This window comes from Cynocephalus volans, chromosome 3 (genome assembly GCF_027409185.1).
Source record: "Cynocephalus volans isolate mCynVol1 chromosome 3, mCynVol1.pri, whole genome shotgun sequence".
NCBI classification, from domain to species: domain Eukaryota; kingdom Metazoa; phylum Chordata; class Mammalia; order Dermoptera; family Cynocephalidae; genus Cynocephalus; species Cynocephalus volans.
In genome coordinates, this window is record NC_084462.1 from 75871811 (window position 1) to 75890754 (window position 18944).

An 18944-nucleotide genomic window follows, 5' to 3' on the forward strand; every position below is an offset into this window, starting at 1 on the left:
GAAAACTGGATCCTTCCATGTTCAGTAAAGAGACGAACAGTTCTTCTGTGACTGAATCTTGACACGTGTAACAGAAAACTGAGTTCATGTCCTTTCCCCTCATGTCATCCTAGAGAGAGGGCCATTGGACCCTCTTTATTTATGGGGATGGCTGGGAATGAGTCTCACTCTAGTCAGCAGTGGCCAGGGATTTAGAGACAGGCTGCCCAGGTGTTAATAACCCTCCAATCCTTCTAAAATGCTTAACTAAAAGTAAGGTGTATTCTTCATTTGAAACGTAGTGTTGATACGGAAACAAACTATCAATTTGGATCAACCAGCTTTATATTTAAGGTCCCCAGGCTTTAATTAATTTAGTGTTTATTGCAGAAATACTTGCTTGGGGCAGGGGATAGAATGTTGGCCTCATAAAAGGGATTTTCTCAGGGACCTCTACCAAGAGAGACAGCTTCATAGTAGAAGTGGCTTTTTCCCCCCCCCCGCATAATACATTTTTTATTGGTTATGAATATTCATGAGATACCAAGCTGATTGTCACCACTCATGCAGAAGATGTGATGGCTAGATCCATACTGGCAGCATGTCAATTACTACAAATTGTGATTATACCCCTTGTCCCCCACCCAATTATCCCCGACCTCTCTCCCTATCCCCCTTGCCCCCACTCCACTTTGTATCCCCCTAGGTATGCTCTCTCCCTCTGGAAGTCCAACATACCACTGTGGTCTTTCTTTCTGTCCTTCTTTCTCTCTTAGCTCCCACTTATGAGTTAGTACATGTGGTATTTATCCCTCTGTGCTTTGCTTATTTCACTCAACATAAGTTTCTCCAAGCTCATCCATGTTGTGGATCTGGAAGGAATGTTTAGGAACAGCTTAGAGTGAAATATGTGGGTACTGAGGGAAGGCTAGTACTTTTATATCTTTAAACTAATATTATAAATAACATTTGTTTACCGTTTAAGAAGAGGCTGATGAGTTCTGCGTGGAGGAAATGTATAGGAGTTATTAGTTTTTTTCTCTAATTGTCCCTTGCAGTTTAGTTCTGTCATAGACTTGCACACCCGTCTCAGTTAACTAGATGCACTGTCCTATGAAGGTAGACTGCTTGCTTTCTATTGTTACTCAAGTGTGCCCGTTGGTGGGGTCTCCACTCTACCACAAGTGACTCCTCCGTGTTTTCCTTAATTCAACATGCCAGGATCTCCCTAAGAGCAGTACTGTATATACCTGCCTCCAAATTGTTAAACTTTTCCATGTTTTAGTCCCCCTTGGGGATTGACATTCTGAGCAGCTGCCTCACTGGCACTCTTCTTCCCCTCCTGGTTCTGAGTGGGACTTTGTCAGGCTGAGGAAGTGTGAAAGGTGTTGTGTGATAAGAGAACTTGACATGTTATAGGAAACTCAGTTCTCTGTGGCTTCAAGGTGCACAGGGTAGAGGAAAGCAATGAGAGGGGTGACAAAGGAGAGGCTGGTGCTGATGCTGGTGGAGAAACTGGGAAAACTGTTTAGAGCAAGATTGTGTGAAAAGTCTTATACATAGAGTTTGCTCTCAGGCACACCAGAGTCAGGTGTAGAAATTTGTTTCTTTGAAGAATTTGAAAACACAAAGCCTTTTTTAGAGATGTGATTCCTAAATTGTGCGTTTGTGGGAGAGGGAGTATGGATTCTTTGAAAGTGTGATTAATTCATGAACTTTCTTCTTAGTCAAATATGTACACACACAATTTTTTAATACCATTTTAGAGGGTTCACAGACCGTCCTCAAATTCTATCCAGTAGAACCCTAGACTTGAGCAGAGAACCATTGCTTTTTAGAATAGCCTTTTAAAATGTGCAAAACAAGTATACATATACATTCAGATGTAAAAGGTGTTTCAAGTTTAGCTTTATTTTCTGACCTTTTGCCATTCTGTTCTTTAAGTTTTCAAAACTCAGTACCTTACTTAAAACCTAGATTTTGAATTAGATTTGTGCTTATTGCAATCTAAATGTAAGTTGCATGCTATAAGACTACTTTCTGTTGGTTTTGGTTGTAATGTAAACTCGTTTCTTTACTCTTCAGCTGCTCTTAGGAAACAACATGCAGCCGAACTCCATCTAGGGGATTTTTTAGTTTTTCTTCGCAGAGTTGTATCTTCAAAAGCAATTCAATCAAAAATGGCTTCCCCAAAGTGGACAGAGGTGCTTCTAAATATTGCATCTCAGAAGTGTTCTTCAGGTATTTGTCCTTTGACTTTGTTTTAGAGTATTTTTATATATTACATGTATTTTATTAAGATAATGCCAGACTTTAACAACATTGGATACTTGACTTTGATATCAAGACTTTTCTTTCTTGTTTTCTGAGTACTTATTTGATCAAAAGAAAACTCTAATTTCAGGAGCAAAAACTGCTAGAAAATTAATAATAGAAAGTAGCACTTGTAAAGATCATGAATTAAATCTAGAGAATTTAATCCTGTTTGTTCAGATTATAATACTAAAAATAAGCAGAGAACATTCTGTTTAATATGATAATGTGGCATGGGTTCTGATCTTACTTCCTGGATTATGAAGATGCAAACCTGAATTTGTCCATTCTCTCTTATCATGATGTGATTTCTGTTGCCTTGATGGTGACTTCTGACTGTACAATATCCATGACAGTTCTATATAATATAAGCTTAAACTTCTTGATTCTTAGCCTAATAGTCTGGTCTGCTTCTATAGATTACTGTCAGTTCTTTCTTATTCTGTTTTTTATAAATTGGGGTAAAATGTACATAACATAAAATTTACCGTCTTAACCATTTTAAGTATACAATTTAGTGACATTAAGTATATTCACAATGTTGTACAACCATCACCACTATTCATTTCCAGACATTTTCATCATCCCTATTCTGTTTAAATATGCTAAAACGTAATGTAATCTTCCATGGTACATGTTATTTATATGTTTACATTCTCAATATACTTTAGTAGTTTTTCTTAGCTAGTATAACTTACAACAGTTTTTTCCCCTTTAATAAGATGAGGCTTATATAATATTAAGTTCTTGAAAGAAAAATCAGATATTCATTTATTTTCAACTGGTTGTATTAGTTATGTATATTTTAAAAAGTACGTATTTAAGCATCAGTGTCCTGTCTCTGCCTTGGCTTACTTTAGAAAAGTTCAAACTGCTGACTTCCCATTAACCCTAACAATCTCTGTGAGGCAGTCAGGGCATGGATGGGGGAGAGACAGTGAGAGGGTATAATAAGCATGAGTTTTAGAGATTAACAGACCTGTTTAAAATTCTACCTCTACTGAGCTGTGTGGCTTTGGCCAAGTTACTTTACTTCTCTGAGCCTCAGTTTCCTCATTAGTAAAATGGGGCTGTAATTCAGGGTTTATGCGCATTAATGGAGTTAATGTGTGTGAAATGCATAGCATAGTACCTGTCACAGGTAGTTATTATAGTGCTTTTCCCACTATACATACATTAAAACTGAAGCATAAACATGACTATTCATATATGTTAAGGGTACAGGATGGGACTGGAATTCTTGTGAAAAATAGGTTGAAACAAAGTCCATTTCACCCAAAAATGCTTAGTAACCTCAGGGACTTTTTTCAAGAAGCTAATTTTAACTTCAAATTTAAGTCACATTGATAATAAGAACATGTTTTCTTTCCCCCCGCCAGGTATTCCTCTAGTTGGTAACCTAAGAACAAGGCTCCTTGCACTTCATGTCCTTGAAGCTGTGCTACCAGCTTGTGAGTCTGGTGTAGAAGATGATCAAATGGCCCAGGTTTCTGTTTTTAAAGTTATTAAAAGATATTTTCCATATCCACGACATGTTTTATCCAAAATCTAAATTTACAGTTTCTTCAGTTGTAAATGTCATTTACTCAGTAGCATAATTTCTTCTTTTAAGATTGCTTTCTTTTTTTATTTCATCTTCAAGGAAGGAGAAAGAGAAATTAAGTTATGAGGTGTAGGGCGATAGGAAATTACTTGCAAGCAAAGGAGGAAAGGATAATCTGTGGAATTTCTTACTAGATTTGGGCCTCTAGAGAGAGAAATGTGTGAGATTATATGGCCTAATCAGAGGTCCATATAGTAAGATAACATGAGAGCAATGGAATCCTCTTTCTGTGGGTTAATGATCCTTCTGAAAAAAGATATTTAACTTATAACCACCAAAAGTAGCTATTGGACATTGGTATAATCAAACTTCACATGTGACTTAATATCAACATTACATGATATATCTTTTCTAAAAATACTTAAAATCATTTTTTACAAATTTTGTCATTTTTTTTCCCCTTCAATAAAACAGGTTGTTGAATGCTTATTTTCCCTTCTGTCAGACTGTATGTGGGAGACACCCATTGCTCAGGCCAAACATGCTATTCAGATAAAGGAAAAAGAACAAGAAATAAAATTACAGGTAATTGATTCTTCCAAAAAAGTATTTTTAGAAAACACAAGTGAATATCTTGTCTCCAGTTTCTGGATGTCTGCTCCTTGGAGTGACCTTGCCCTATCAGTCTTTCCATCTCCTCTCTCTGTATTCTGTTTCCCTTTCCACTGGTCCCTTCCCCTCAGCTTATAACCATGCTTATTTCTGATTCTCTCTTGCCTAAATTACATTTTTATCCATGAAGACTTCTCTATCTTCTCTCTTGTCTTTTACTAGTAAGCTTCTCAGAAAGTAGTCTACATGTTTCAGCCACTTCCTTACTTCTCATTATCTCTTCAGTCCAGTTGTTTATCTTCCATCAAGGCACCAAAATTAAATGACAAAGAAGTGTTAGTTGCTAAATATAGTGTCCACTTTTTTGTCCACATCTTACTTTACCTCTGGAAACTTTAGCCTTCTGTTGTTTTCAAACCACTACCTTCTCCTGGATCTCCATATACCCTTTGCCAATCTTTGATTCCCTCTGGAAGCAATTCTTCTTTGGTGCCACCTTCATTTTGCCGACATCCCAAAACGTTGGTGTTCCTCAGAATTCTATCCTTTGCTTTTCTAGCAGTTTCATCCATACCCATGATTATTTTCACCTACATGCAGTGCCTTCCAAATTTAAATGCTAGCCTGGATGTCTCCCTCTCAAACCATTTCCCTTTTCTTCTTTTCCCATTTTTTATTGGTGGCACCACCATTCACCTAATTTTCTAAACCTGAATTTCTGGGAATTCTAGACTCTCTTAATGTTCCCATCCATTTAGTCACTGGGCTCCATTGATTTTACCTTCTAAATAGCTCTTGAGGGGCTAGCCAATTAGCTCAGTTGGTTAGAGGGTGATGTTATAACACCAAAGCCAAGGGTTTGGATCCCCTTACTGGCCAGCTGCCAAAAAAAAAAACAAACCTCTGGAATTCATCCATTCATCTATCTTAATTCTTCTTTTGGTTTTCATGATCCCACACTTTTTGTGGTTTTCCTTCTACCTCAGTACAATGGTCTTTTTCTTCTTTTTCTTCCTCCTTTATTGGTTTTTACTCTTTCTGTTCGATCTAAGTGTTGGAGTATCCCAGGGCTTAGTCCCAGGCCCCTTCTTTTTTCTGTCACCCCCATTCCTTTTCCATACCCAAAGAAACCTTATTCAGACCCATATGCCTTTGATTCCCAAATTTTTAATTCTAGTCCTGGCATTTTTCCTGAATTCTATACTTACATATCTATTTCCTACTTGTCTCACCACTTGAATGATAGTCAAATAGGCGTCTCATATTCAGTATGTCAAAAATGGCATCCTTAGTTCTATTACATCCTGTTCCTTTCCCAGGTTTTCCCAGCCTCTTGGTTACTCATGCAAAAAACCTAGGAGTCATCCTTGATTCTTCTCTTTCTATCACTTCCCATTTTCTCCATTCATACAATCTCCATGTTCTTTTGGCTGTTCTCTAAAACATAACTTGAATTTTCCTATGTCCTCATCTCCTCTGTCATCATCCTATTCCAAGCCACTATCATCTTTGGCCTCGACTATGCAATAGCCTCCTAATCGGTTTCTCTGCTTCCATTGTTATCCCCTATAGTCCGTTTTCTACACAGGATCTAGAGTGATCTTTTAAAATTGTTAATCAGAGCATGTGAGCCCTTTGTTGAAAGCACAGCAATGGTTTCTCATCATTCTTGGAATAAAATCTAGAACTACTTGTCCTCTCCTCTTTGCTTGCTATACTCTGAACACTTTGCCTTCTTGTTTCTTGAACACACTAAGCCGTTCCTTCCTTATAGCTTTAAACTGGCTATTCTCTCCAGATATGTTTTACAGAAACTTCTTATCATTTAGGTCTCAACTTAATTACCGCTTCTTCAGAGAGTCCTTCCCTAATCAATCTAGAGTAGTTGCTACACACTCTTTGTCACATCACCTGCTTTAATTTCAACATTGCACTTATTACCCATATTTATTTTCTGTCTCCTGCTTCCAAAATATAAGTTTCATGAGAGCAAAAATCTTATGTGTCTTACACACTGCTGCATGTAGAGAAACTGAAAGAGTGCCTAGCACAGAGTAGATGCTTAATAAATGCTCATTGAATGGCTGAATGAATTAATTCAGGTCCTTACTTTTTCTTACCCGAACTCTTGCAGCACTCTCCTGATTAATCTCTCTGCCTTCATCCTATATACCCCTGGTAAAATGATATTTATAAAGCACAGATCTGATAACAGATAGCCTATATAAATCATTCTTTGTAGGCACTCCCTATTGTTTATAAAATTCAAACTTAATATGGCATATAGGGCCTTCCATGATTTTGTTCCTTCTCTTTCAAGTTTATTTTTTGCCAGTCTCATTCTCCAGATATTCTCGTTTGTTTTTTTTCTGGCAGCTGGCTGGTAAGGGGATCCAAACCCTTGACCCTGGTGTCACAAAACTTTGCTCTAACTACCTGAGCCAACCAGCCAGCCTCTTCTTCCCCCAGATATTGTATGCTGCTTGCAATTACTTTAAATCACTGAACTCTGTTGCATCTCCATGCCTTGACACATGCTGTATACACTGCCTTAAAAGCCTTTCCCTTCTTTGGCCTCTGCTTTATGGCTTCTCATCATTTAAGACTCAGTTTGAAAGTCATCCCCTGTTGAGTGCTTACCTTGTCCTTCTCAGGCATGGTAAGACACTTAAATGCTTTTATGTTTCTTCTGTACCTATTGTGTAACATATTATTCTCTTACTGTAATACTGGCATTACTTATTTGTTTCTGTTTCCTAATTGGACTGTAAGCTCTTTATGGGCAAGTTCCATGGTTTATTTATTATTGAGTTCTTATTGCCTTGCACATTAACCGATACTTAGTAGATACTTAATAAATGTTTGTGAAATAAAACCAAGGAGCCTCCAAATACATGTTACCTGAGACTTGGGTTACTCCAAAATACTGACCCAGCTTCCTTTTTGGCAGAAGCAAGGAGAGTTGGAGGAAGAAGATGAGAATCTTCCTATACAAGAAGTATCTTTTGACCCAGAGAAAGCTCAGTGTTGCGTAGTGGAAAATGGACAGATTTTAACTCATGGTAGTGGAGGAAAAGGTTATGGATTGGCATCGACTGGAGTAACTTCTGGGTGCTATCAGTGGAAGGTATGTAGAATTCTAAACAGTTTTCAACATTTTGTCTTTAGTTCTTTTTTCCCAGGATCTTATAAAAATATGTAGAAAGACTTAAAAAATCATTATATGTAAATGTTCTATCATTATGTAAGATGTTAACATAAATGGAAACTGAGTGAAGGATATACAGGAACTCTGTACTACTTTTGTAACTCTTCTGTAATTCTAAAATTATCTCATAATTTTAAAAAATTAGGAGTCAAAAGATCATGATATATCCCTCCCATGAGGGATCACACAAAACACGTTCCCCTAGCAGTGAAAATGCAGCAACATGTGTGTGATGTTTTTGCCTGGGAAAGCTAGTTAGAGATTCAGTGACCAGGGTTTTTACTGGGGGATGGTCACATAGGTACCCTCTGCCTGGCATGTACTAAAGTTTTAGATTCCCAAAAGGAAAGCAGGTGTTTAGCACAAACAATGTTGTTTGTACAAACAGCCTAGGCACAAAGAGCCAACCATATCAGTTGGGGAAATTTTTTATTAGTGTAGGGAACTGTTTACCAGTCAAGTTCCCTGATGCCAGCCAAGCGTCATCATTTCATGCAGGCCTTTCTAAGGATAGCAGCCTTTGCTATATTAACTCCTTTTTTTTTTTTTTTTATGACACAGTTCCCTTGGCTCTTGACCACAGTGTCTTTACAGTAAAACTGTCAATAGGACCCCATGTAACAGGATGAGACCAACCTGTTGTATTGACTTCAGTTATGCCTTTTAGGGGTCCTAGACTTAGCCAGTTAAAACAAATCTCATTAACCATAAAAGTCTATCTTAAAAAGCCATGTGGCTTCATCCTTAATTTTCTGTATCTGGCTTAGGCATCAGTTTAGCACAGCACAACTCAGACCAGTCTATGGCTGAGGTAGTATCATGATAGGGCACACCCATAAGAAATATAATCCCAAACCCTTGACCTTGGTGTTATCACACCGCAATCTAACCAACTGAGAAATCAATATGTCAGAGAGACACCTGCACTCCCATGTTCATTGCAGCACTATTCATAATAGCCAAGAGGTGGAATCAACCCAAATGTCTATCAACAGATGAATGTATTAAAAAATTGTGGTATATATACACAATGGAATTCTGCTCAGCTATAAAAAAAATGATGTCCTATCATTTGCAGCAACATGGATGGAACCGGAAACCATGATGTTAAGTGAAGTAAGGCACAAAAAGACAAATACCGCATGATATCACTCATGTGGAATCAAAAAAAAAAGTGATTCTCATAGAAGTAGAGAGTACAGTAATGGTTACCAGAGGCCGGGGAGGGGGAGGAGGAAAAATGGTGAACTCAGGGGTACAAAACTATGCTATCTATCCTAAGTGAATCATTGTGCAGTATATGCATGTATTGAAACAACATATTTGTACCCCACAAATATGTACAAGCAAATGTTAAAATATTTTGAATTAAAAAAAAGGAAAGAAATATAATCCCATAGGGCATATGTGGTATCCTTGGGAACAAAGAGTTTGTAATTGTTAGGGCACCTCTAATCAGGACATATAATAGGTAGCACAGGTTAACAGGGCCCTAATGTGGTCTCCCCCCATGGGGCCTCCCACTGTCTGTTCCAATTCTCTGTTCCACTCTCAGACCAATTCAGTCTGAATAATTGAGTCCTCAGTTTCAGAGGGATTGTCTGAAGGCAGTCAGTTTTAAAGGATTTTTGTTGTCTATGACATCACTTTATCCTAAGAGTGTAGATGACATCAAGAGACACAAAAATATGTTTATACAATTTAACCAGAAAGGTTTAGGAATTGGTCAGGACTAACTCTCAATTTAAAAAAAATTTTTTTCAAAATAGATTTATAAAATCTTCTACCTCTTTCATCCTGATCATGAGCAGCCTAGAAAAGATCAATGTCTTTCTGGGCTGCTTCATTTAATAAACTGCCTTATAAGGTATGTTGTCTATTAGAAGAAAGATGAGGAACGTAGAGTCAATCAACCCATTGTTGGAAACTGCAACTAATTCAGAAAAGTGAGCATAATAAGTCAAGAGTACTGGGACATCATGTAAGAGTGGACAGGGGGGTATTGCACCCTGTGGTATGCCCTCTTCCAACTTTCAGCTTTCTGTATATCAGAAATATATAGTCGGGCCGACCCCGTGGCGCACTTGGGAGAGTGCGGCACTGGGAGCGCAGCAGTGCTCCCGCCCGCAGGTTCGGATCCTATATAAGGATGGCCGGTGCGCTGCTCACTGGCTGAGCGCAGTGCGGCCGGTCACAAAAAGACAAAAAAAAAAAAAAAGAAATATATAGTCAATCAGCAGATCAAATTTTTGTGATTCCTTCAAAAAACAAGCCCTTTTCCACAGGCATCTACAAGAGACCTGGACGGTCCAGCAGATATCCATGTTATCATAGTTTCTCACCACACAGAGGAGTGTCCTAAATCAGCAACAGTCTCAGATTTTGAATTTTGGTCATTGAGCCTGCTTTTAGTTGAGGTTAAAATAGCTCATGTTGGTTTAAAACGGCCCATAGCATACAATATCAGATTTTAGCTTAGAGTCAGGTCTAGGCAATTAAAATATGTGAGTTCAGTATTCCAAAAAGCCAGCACCTTTTCTGAGCAGCAATAAAGCCTAGATGTTATAGGATTAGACAGATCAGCTGTGTTTAAGTCTAGGTGACAAGCAAGGCTGGTGGGTGGGAGGGCACCTCCTGCAGGAGGAGGGAGGCCAAGCGGGACAGTGTGGGGCAGGCGAGCGCACACCTGCTGCTACACAGGGGCGGCAGCCAGGTGGCCTCCTCCAGACACTGAGCAGAAAGTTACAGATACTTGTTTTGTTTGTAATACTCAAAGAGTTTAAATTCCAGTTCACCCACTGGTGGCATAAAACAAGGAAATTGTGTCCCACTAACATGTTTCTCTTTTGCAGCTTTCCCTGGGCAGGATGATTCCTTAGCATTTATCAAGTTATAAGAGTATAACATTTTACATCAGTTTTTGTCATACATCCAGGTGCAATAGTTACAAAACAAAGCTGTTTCTAACAATTTCCTTTCTTCCCCCAAGATCTCAAGTTTACTCAAACTGCTAGCAGTAAATTTATCATTTACAGGGTTAATTGGGGGTGGGGGGAGTGGGGAGAAGCTGCTGAAGCAGTGGCAAAATCTAGATTGAAGAAATAGCTGGAGTGGTTCTTTTCTTTATTTTCTCTAGCCTATTTAAAGCTTTGCTTCAGTCCTGGGAACTGGCTTAACCATTTTTCCTCCCACTTGGAGGAAAGAGTAACCCATACTTTTAATATATTTGGTCCACCCAAAGCTCACTTTCAGGGATTTTTGAACCCTTTTCTCTCCCCCTGGAGAGAGCAACTACAAGGTAATATTTAAATTCCATGGGTAACTTTTACCTCTCACAACTGATAGCAGCTCACTTTGTTTCGTAGCCACCCAGGCACCAGAGTTTTGTCTTTTCCTACTCCTTTCTTTCTTTTCCGCCAGTAATGCTGTAACTATGCAGTCATGTGTTGCTGAATGGTGGAATACATTCTGAGAAATGTGTTGTTAGGCTGATTTTGTTGTTGTGTGAACATCATAGAGTGTACTTACACAAACTCAGATGGTATAGCCTCCCACACACCTAGGCTATATGGTATAGCCATTATAATCTTATGGGACCACCATTGTGTATGTGGTCCATTGTTGACCAAAACATCATTATATGGCACATGACTTTTTTAATGAGTCATGGTGATTCTGGTGAATCTCACTGATGCCTGTAAGGAAAGTAGAAAAAGTTTAGTCAGATCTCTCACCTTATATCTGTTACAAATGAGCAAGATTCAGCACATTCACTAGAAACAAGTTATAAAAATAGTATAACTGTATATGTGTGCCCATTTACTGATTCAGCATGTTTTTTGTGATTATGTAATGCTTGGCTTGTGCCCGCTAGGCAGAGTGTGGAGGGTCAGCAGAGTAGAGCCTGAGCTTGTCTTGGAAGAATAAAGCATGTCTGTGAAGCTCACATCTGAAGAATAAAGTATGTCTACCTTGCATAAAGCTGCCAGAATCTTCTTTCAATTACCTAACTCACGACCTACGCACGAAAGGGCAGAAGGATCTGACATTCCTGCTTGACACTGCCACTACTGTGTCAGGGGTCTCAAGACCACTCTCACATTCAGAGATTCACTAGAAGGACTCATAAGACTCAGCATATAGTTGTATTCATGACTGAGAGTTATTATAATGACACAGTAAGGATATGAAGCTGGATAATAAGGGAAAGACAGACGAGTATGAAGGAATCCATGTGCAGGCTTCTTTATGTTCTCTTCCTCCTTTGAGCACAGTCTTTCCCTATCAACAAAAATGCATCAAGCAGCATGTATGTGGTGTTTCTTGGGAACCCCATTAGAGGCTCAGAGCTCAAGATTTTGACTAGGGGCTGGTCTTGTAGGCACCCTCCACGCGTCATGTACCAAAAAGGACTCCCAGAAGGAAAGCAGGTGTTCAGCATAAACCACATTGTTTGTTCCAACATTTTAGGCCAGTGAACTACCTTTATCACTTAGGGAAAGTTTTGTATCCATGTAGGAAACTGTTTACCAGTTGCATTCCCAGGTACCAGCCAAGGGCCAGCATTGTAAGCATGCCTTTTTAAAAATAACAGACTCAGCTTGCTATGTTAACTCTGAACAGATGTATATACAAGAGAGTATTAAAAAATCTATATAGAAAGAATTGAAGCTTTCCATTAATAATTTTCTGGACTAGTCACACCTCCTCAGCTTCATAATTAAGTTGTAAGCTAAAATTGCTTATTTTAAATGTTATAGGTACTCAAAGGTTATTCTAAATGATCACAAGGTAAAGAATAAATTTGTTTAAAAATATTTATAAATTGATTAAGTTATTTCATTTTTATGTTATTTTCACTTAGGCTGAAAAGAAACTTAACATGTTTCCATAAATGCATAAATGTTGCTTATAAATATATGAGTATTTCCTGGTATTGGTTAATGCAGTTAATAGCATATAAACAGATTTTTTTGAGTATTAATGAACATTGCCACTTTTATTTCAGTTTTACATTGTGAAGGAAAACAGAGGTAATGAAGGCACATGTGTTGGAGTTTCTCGCTGGCCAGTACATGACTTTAACCACCGCACTACTTCAGATATGTGGCTCTATAGGGCCTACAGTGGTAACCTCTATCACAATGGAGAGCAGACTCTGACGTTGTCCAGCTTTACTCAAGGAGATTTCATTACCTGTGTGTTAGACATGGAAGCCAGGACCATCTCCTTTGGAAAAAATGGAGAGGTACTGAAACTCATTCCCAAGTATTGCATGTTTTCTTGTTTTTATTTATGCTCAACTCAGGTATTCAAGTGGTAGTTATTCAGTTTACAGATCATCCACTCACCTCTACTTTTTCTCTAATACTTTCTGATTCTTACATTAATAAGCACCAAACAAGCAACAAAAAGATAGTAAAGGCCCAGTAATATTTTTGAAACAGATGAACACATTAGGATCATTTATTATATGTGGAATTTCCTTGGTTAGCAAGGTTAATTGAGATTTGGCTCTAGTAACTTTTGTTCTGTCTCATAAGGTCTTTGAATTTTAATGTGGTTAGATATTATAGATTTTATAAAACATTTTTGTTTCCTTTTTCTTTTCCTCACCTCTGCCACACTGTAGGAACCCAAATTAGCTTTTGAAGATGTGGATGCAGCAGAGTTGTACCCATGTGTAATGTTCTATAGTAGCAACCCAGGGGAAAAGGTAATGAAACCTCAAACCTTTATACTTAAGCATAAAGGATATTTTGTGTTTTATTAGTATTTGTTAGCATCAGATAGAGTTTGTAATATAATAAGGTATTTCTGTCATTAAAAGTACCTGACTCAGGTGATTTATTCTTCTAGAAGAAGGTTGGATACTTTTAGAAATTGCCTTTATTCTATATTAAGGCACTAGTTGATATTCTGACAATTTGAATATACTGAGTCAACTTTCAAATATATGTGCAATTATAGGAATTATAGGAATCAGCTTACGGATAATCTGGTTCACTGGCAATTATGGACATCAGAGAGAAATCTAGAAATAATCAAATATAATAAGATGCCATCAGCTGAGTAATGGAAGTTCCAGTTTTGATGGGGAAACTGCCTTACATTCATCTAGCTGGGGGAGTTCTTGGAGCTCATGGATGGTGTAAACTTGAACCTCCTGAGAACAGTATTAAAGGAATACCCTTCTACTGTATACTTTCCTTTCCCCTTCATCTAAAAGCCAGGCAGAGACGAACTTCTTTGTGGTTGGTCTCCCTGTGCTGGTGGGTGGATATATATATATTTTTTTTCTTTCTACTCCATGCTTTGACATGGGGATGTAGTATAGGTTAGGTCTGGTCTCAAGAATTTTTAGTTATTTTGTAGTGGAAAATTTTCAAGTTATCTCAGATATAATTTTTCCATAGTAGAAGTGCTAGATTTGGTAAATCCTAACCACAAAAGTTTACCTTTTATTCTGTGCTTTTAAATATATTTAAAAGATTTCAAGAAGTTATGATTTATGGCTAGCCATTCATGAGAGAGGGGAACTGCTTCTTGAAGAGCTAGGCAACAAAAACTGAATTGGAGATGAAATAAAGTGGCTGTCTAGTGCCTGGTATCATCCCTTACCCTGATGATATTCTTGCAGCCTGAAATAGATTCTGGTGTGTTCAGGTTAGAATTATGGCCTGATGCTTTCCAACATTTTTGAACCTTGAAAAAATTCATTCAGCCTTAGACTGTGTATCAATCAATTTATTCTGGCCAGAAGGCTTTTTTGATAAATTTCAGAATCTCTGAGAAAAGCAATACTAATAATAGTTAACATTTTTTAAAAACGTTTACAAGGTACCTGACACTGTATTAATAAGCACTTTAGTGTATGATTCCACTTAATCTTTAAAATAACTGTAGGAGACAGATACTATTATCAGTGCCATTTTTTTTTTTCAGATGAAAAAGCTAAGTCTCAGAGAGATAAAATATAATTTCCCAAGATTATGCAGAATTGATTTGAACCAAGTCTTGCTCCTCACTTAACTTCTTATTTGCAGTGTGTTTACAGATTGGGAATATCCCAGTTATCTAGATTTATGATTTTACCTTTGTGCCTCTTGAACAATATAAGATGGTCCCAGGACTCACTGTTATTCTAGAGTCTTGAGGATGACAAGACTTTTTTGGACTAAATTGAATCAGTCACATACAGCTTGGTGTATATGACTTATCTTTCAAGTGGTCCTAATAGCTCTGGAACTTATGGGATACAGGAGATTTAAATGACAGGGCAGCTTATTCCAGAGGACCATACTGCTATTAACTTCAGTAGGTTTGTAACATTTCCTCACTTCTTTTGAGGGCCAAATGGTATAATACACATGTGTTAAGAGACCAAACACTAGTTTAACATGAGATTCCATATGCTAAAATTTATAGTGACTAATAGTTAAGGAGAACTATTAATATCACACATTTTCTGCTCTGTTTTCTTTTATATAGGTGAAAATTTGTGATATGCAGATGCGTGGCACACCACGAGACTTACTTCCAGGAGACCCCATTTGTAGTCCAGTAGTGGCAGTGCTGGCTGAGGCCACTATTCAGCTTATTCGTATCCTTCACCGAACAGACCGTTGGACTTACTGCATTAACAAAAAATTGATGGAAAGGCTGCACAAAATTAAGATATGTGTTAAAGAGTCAGGTCAGAAGCTAAAGAAAAGCCGCTCGGTTCAGAGCCGAGAGGAAAATGAAATGAGAGAGGAGAAGGAGAGCAAAGAGGAAGAGAAAGGTAAACATAATAGGCATGGCCTTGCCGACCTCTCAGAGCCGCAGCTGAGGACTCTTTGCTTAGAGGTGTGGCCTGTGCTGGCAGTGATAGGAGGAGTTGATGCTGGTCTTAGAGTCGGAGGTCGGTGTGTTCACAAGCAAACTGGGCGCCATGCCACGCTGCTGGGAGTGGTCAAAGAGGGCAGCACGTCTGCCAAGGTCCAATGGGATGAAGCAGAAATTACCATCAGGTATGATTTATCGAGTTACACTTTTAGCAAATAAGTATTTAATGGTGAAATGCTCCATTGCCTATGGACAGTGAGTAATAATGTATTTTAGGTGAGCAGCCTGTTAACTTTTTAAATAATTTTTTTTATATAGCTGGGTATTGGTACTGTGATTTCATAAAGGAGTATTTCCCAAACGTGTTCTTTGAAATATTAGTGGTTTGTAAAATATATACTTTTTGTTTGGGGAAGAAATGGTAAGCTTACTAGTTTAGTTTAACTGGGATCCTTCTTTCTATTTTCCATTTGGCTTCCTGCTTTTTGATCATTACCATTACACACTAGGATAGTAAAAAGCTAGTCAGCTGATCTGTCAGTTACATTTTGTGTTAGGAGGGCTCTGAATATAAGATGGGAATGTTTGTGTGACTAAAATTAGGTTTTGTATTATCTGTGATTTTAAGTTTCTTGCTTTGCCTTTTTTTAAAGCATGTATTTCTATCCCCTCAATATGCAACATTTCGAAGATATGGAAATTACATTTATTTGTCATAAACTGAGTAATTAAAAGCATTTAGATGGCTTTGTATTCAGATAGGATTTGTGTGAAATAGAAACTTCATGTGTTTCAAAGAAAGCATGTCAAGTGTCTCATTGATAAGGGGCCTCACTTATATAACAACTCCACATAATTGTATCGTTTGAAAATATGGATTTATTGATGATAATATGTAATTTCATTATACCACCTAATGTAATTCCTGTAAAGATATATGTTATGACATGGAACAATATCTAGAATAGTGGTTCTTAGTGTTTTTTGGAGGAAGTACTGTTTTAGAATCTAATGAATGCTATGGACCACTCAGCTGAAATATACATAGATAAAGTTTACACATTTTCAGAGGTTTGAAGGACTCTTGTCTCTCACCACTCCACTCCATCAAGCTAAGAAACCAATGTCAATTTTACAAAGTTACATGAAAGTGTCTACTTTTTCTTTCATTCTTTGCCTTGTTTTGGAAAGGATTTATGATGCCTTGTTAAGATGCATGCAATATAGCAAAATTAATTAATTAATTAAATTAAAACATAAAATGAGCCAAAAGGAAAATAAGATTAGGAAGGTAAGATAGAGCCAAGATTTTGGTTAGTACAACAAAACCTTACATACTTGCTAAAGCTTTCTATTACATTTTATGTGATTACAACATTCTTAAACTTTAGGAAATTCTTGCCAAATATCAGGAAATATGTAATCATATTTTTGCTTAAACTGTAAATTAGAAGGGTTAGTGGAAAACTGCAAAGTGAAATTTTTAGTGAAACAAAGTCTTCTCTGAAGTAGGTTGTAAATAGCCATTACCCACATGATAAACTAGACTTATTATACAAATTGTCCAAATAGCTTACATCAGGGATTGGCAAACTACATCTGGCCCACCTCTTGTTTTTGTAAGTAAAGTTATAGAGCCACACCCTTTTGTTCAGGTGTATCAATGGCTACTTTTGCTCTATGATATCAGGGTTGAGTGGTTGCAACAGAGACCATGTGCCCTGCAAGATCTAAAATATTTAATATCTGGCCCTTTACAAAAAGTTTGCTGACTCCTGGCTTATATTATATAATAGTGAGTATTCTCATTTGAAAACACAGATACATCTCATTGCTTTTGCATTTACATCACATCTCCGCATTTTCTCATAATAGATTCATTTTTCTCTCTGTTTGTAATGACTTCTCTAGTGTATGTAAATTATTCTCTGTATTGTGTACATGACGCATCTTATTTTGTCTACATTATTTTCTGTACCTTCCTCCTGTCTTTCCCTCACTTGCTTCTTCCTGTGTCATTCTGATCTTTATTAAAGCTTCCCAACTTTTTGGTCGCCTAGTGATACTCCACTGTATAATCTGGAACCCTGTGAACCACTGCCTTTTGACGTGGCTCGATTCCGAGGCCTGACAGCTTCTGTGCTGCTGGACCTAACGTATCTGACTGGCATTCATGAAGACATGGGAAAACAGAGCACCAAGCGACATGAAAAGAAACACCGACATGAGTCTGAGGAGAAAGGTGACGTTGAGCAGAAACCTGAGAGTGAGTCTGCTTTAGATATGCGAATAGGCTTAACCTCTGATGATGTGAAAAGTCAGGGTACCATAAGCTCCAAATCAGAAAATGAAATAGCTTCATTTTCTTTAGATCCAACACTACAAGGTGTGGAATCTCAGCATCAAGTAACAGAAGGAAAAAGAAAAAATCATGAACACGTGTCCAAAAATCATGACATAGCCCAGTCAGAAATCAGAGCAGTTCAGCTGTCCTATCTCTACCTTGGTGCTATGAAATCACTTAGTGCTCTTCTTGGCTGTAGTAAATATGCTGAACTGTTGCTAATACCAAAAGTTCTGGCTGAAAATGGCCACAATTCAGACTGTGCCAGCTCTCCAGTTGTTCACGAAGATGTGGAGATGCGTGCAGCCCTGCAGTTCTTGATGAGACACATGGTGAAGAGAGCAGTGATGCGGTCACCCATAAAGAGAGCTTTGGGATTAGCTGATCTGGAACGAGCTCAAGCCATGATCTATAAATTAGTGGTCCATGGGCTTTTGGAAGACCAGTTTGGTGGCAAAATTAAGCAAGGTATGTTATCTGATTTTTTTTTTTTTTTTTTTTTTGCTTTTGTGCTGTTGAAATTATTTATATTCATATGTCAGAAATAATACATTCTGTATGTGATTTGTAAAAATTTTTCACATTTTTTTTCCTTTGGAAGGCAAACAATTCTATTTTGTTATTTTTATATTAGTAATCATCTATTTATCTGCCTATAATTTTCTATTTTAAACCTACACAAGCATTTGAACTTGATAATTATTAATACATTTTGTAAAACTGAAATTTAACTGATGCCACAAGAGGTACTCAAATATTTATTGATCTGATTCAAAATATATAATATTCTGATGACTTTTTGGAGACATTTTAAAGGACAATTTAAAGCCTATTACTTTCATAAACTATATACTCGTGTGTGGGGAAAAAAAACCATTTAATCTTTTTCCTCACCTTTGGGGATAGTATGAATTCTGAAATAAAAATGAGATTCATTTAGTAGATGTTTATTGAGTGCCTACTATATGCCAGGTACTTTTCTAGGTTCTGGAGAGGTAGCAGTGACCAAAACAAAGTCCCTTGCCTTCGTAGAGCTTACATTGTTCTTTTTCCCTCTCCTCTTTCCATTCCCCTTATCTTTTCCTTTCCTTTACCTTTACTCCCTCCTTCCTGTCTTA

General features: G+C 37.5%; 1 protein-coding gene across 13 annotated transcripts in view; it reads left to right on the forward strand.

The window, feature by feature from the left end:
• Positions 1-18944, forward strand: part of HERC1 (HECT and RLD domain containing E3 ubiquitin protein ligase family member 1) — a 211728-nt gene that overhangs the window by 132136 nt on the left and 60648 nt on the right. For 10 of the 13 annotated variants that reach the window (XM_063090802.1, XM_063090801.1, XM_063090800.1 and 7 more), the window contains 8 exons: positions 2065-2220; positions 3672-3778; positions 4310-4420; positions 7398-7574; positions 12664-12903; positions 13288-13371; positions 15147-15667; positions 17519-18294. In XM_063090802.1, coding sequence (XP_062946872.1) covers positions 2065-2220; positions 3672-3778; positions 4310-4420; positions 7398-7574; positions 12664-12903; positions 13288-13371; positions 15147-15667; positions 17519-18294 — 2172 coding nt within the window. The remainder of the gene's footprint in view (positions 1-2064; positions 2221-3671; positions 3779-4309; positions 4421-7397; positions 7575-12663; positions 12904-13287; positions 13372-15146; positions 15668-17518; positions 18295-18944) is intronic. The other 3 variants (XM_063090810.1, XM_063090808.1, XM_063090803.1) reach the window with 3 other exon arrangements.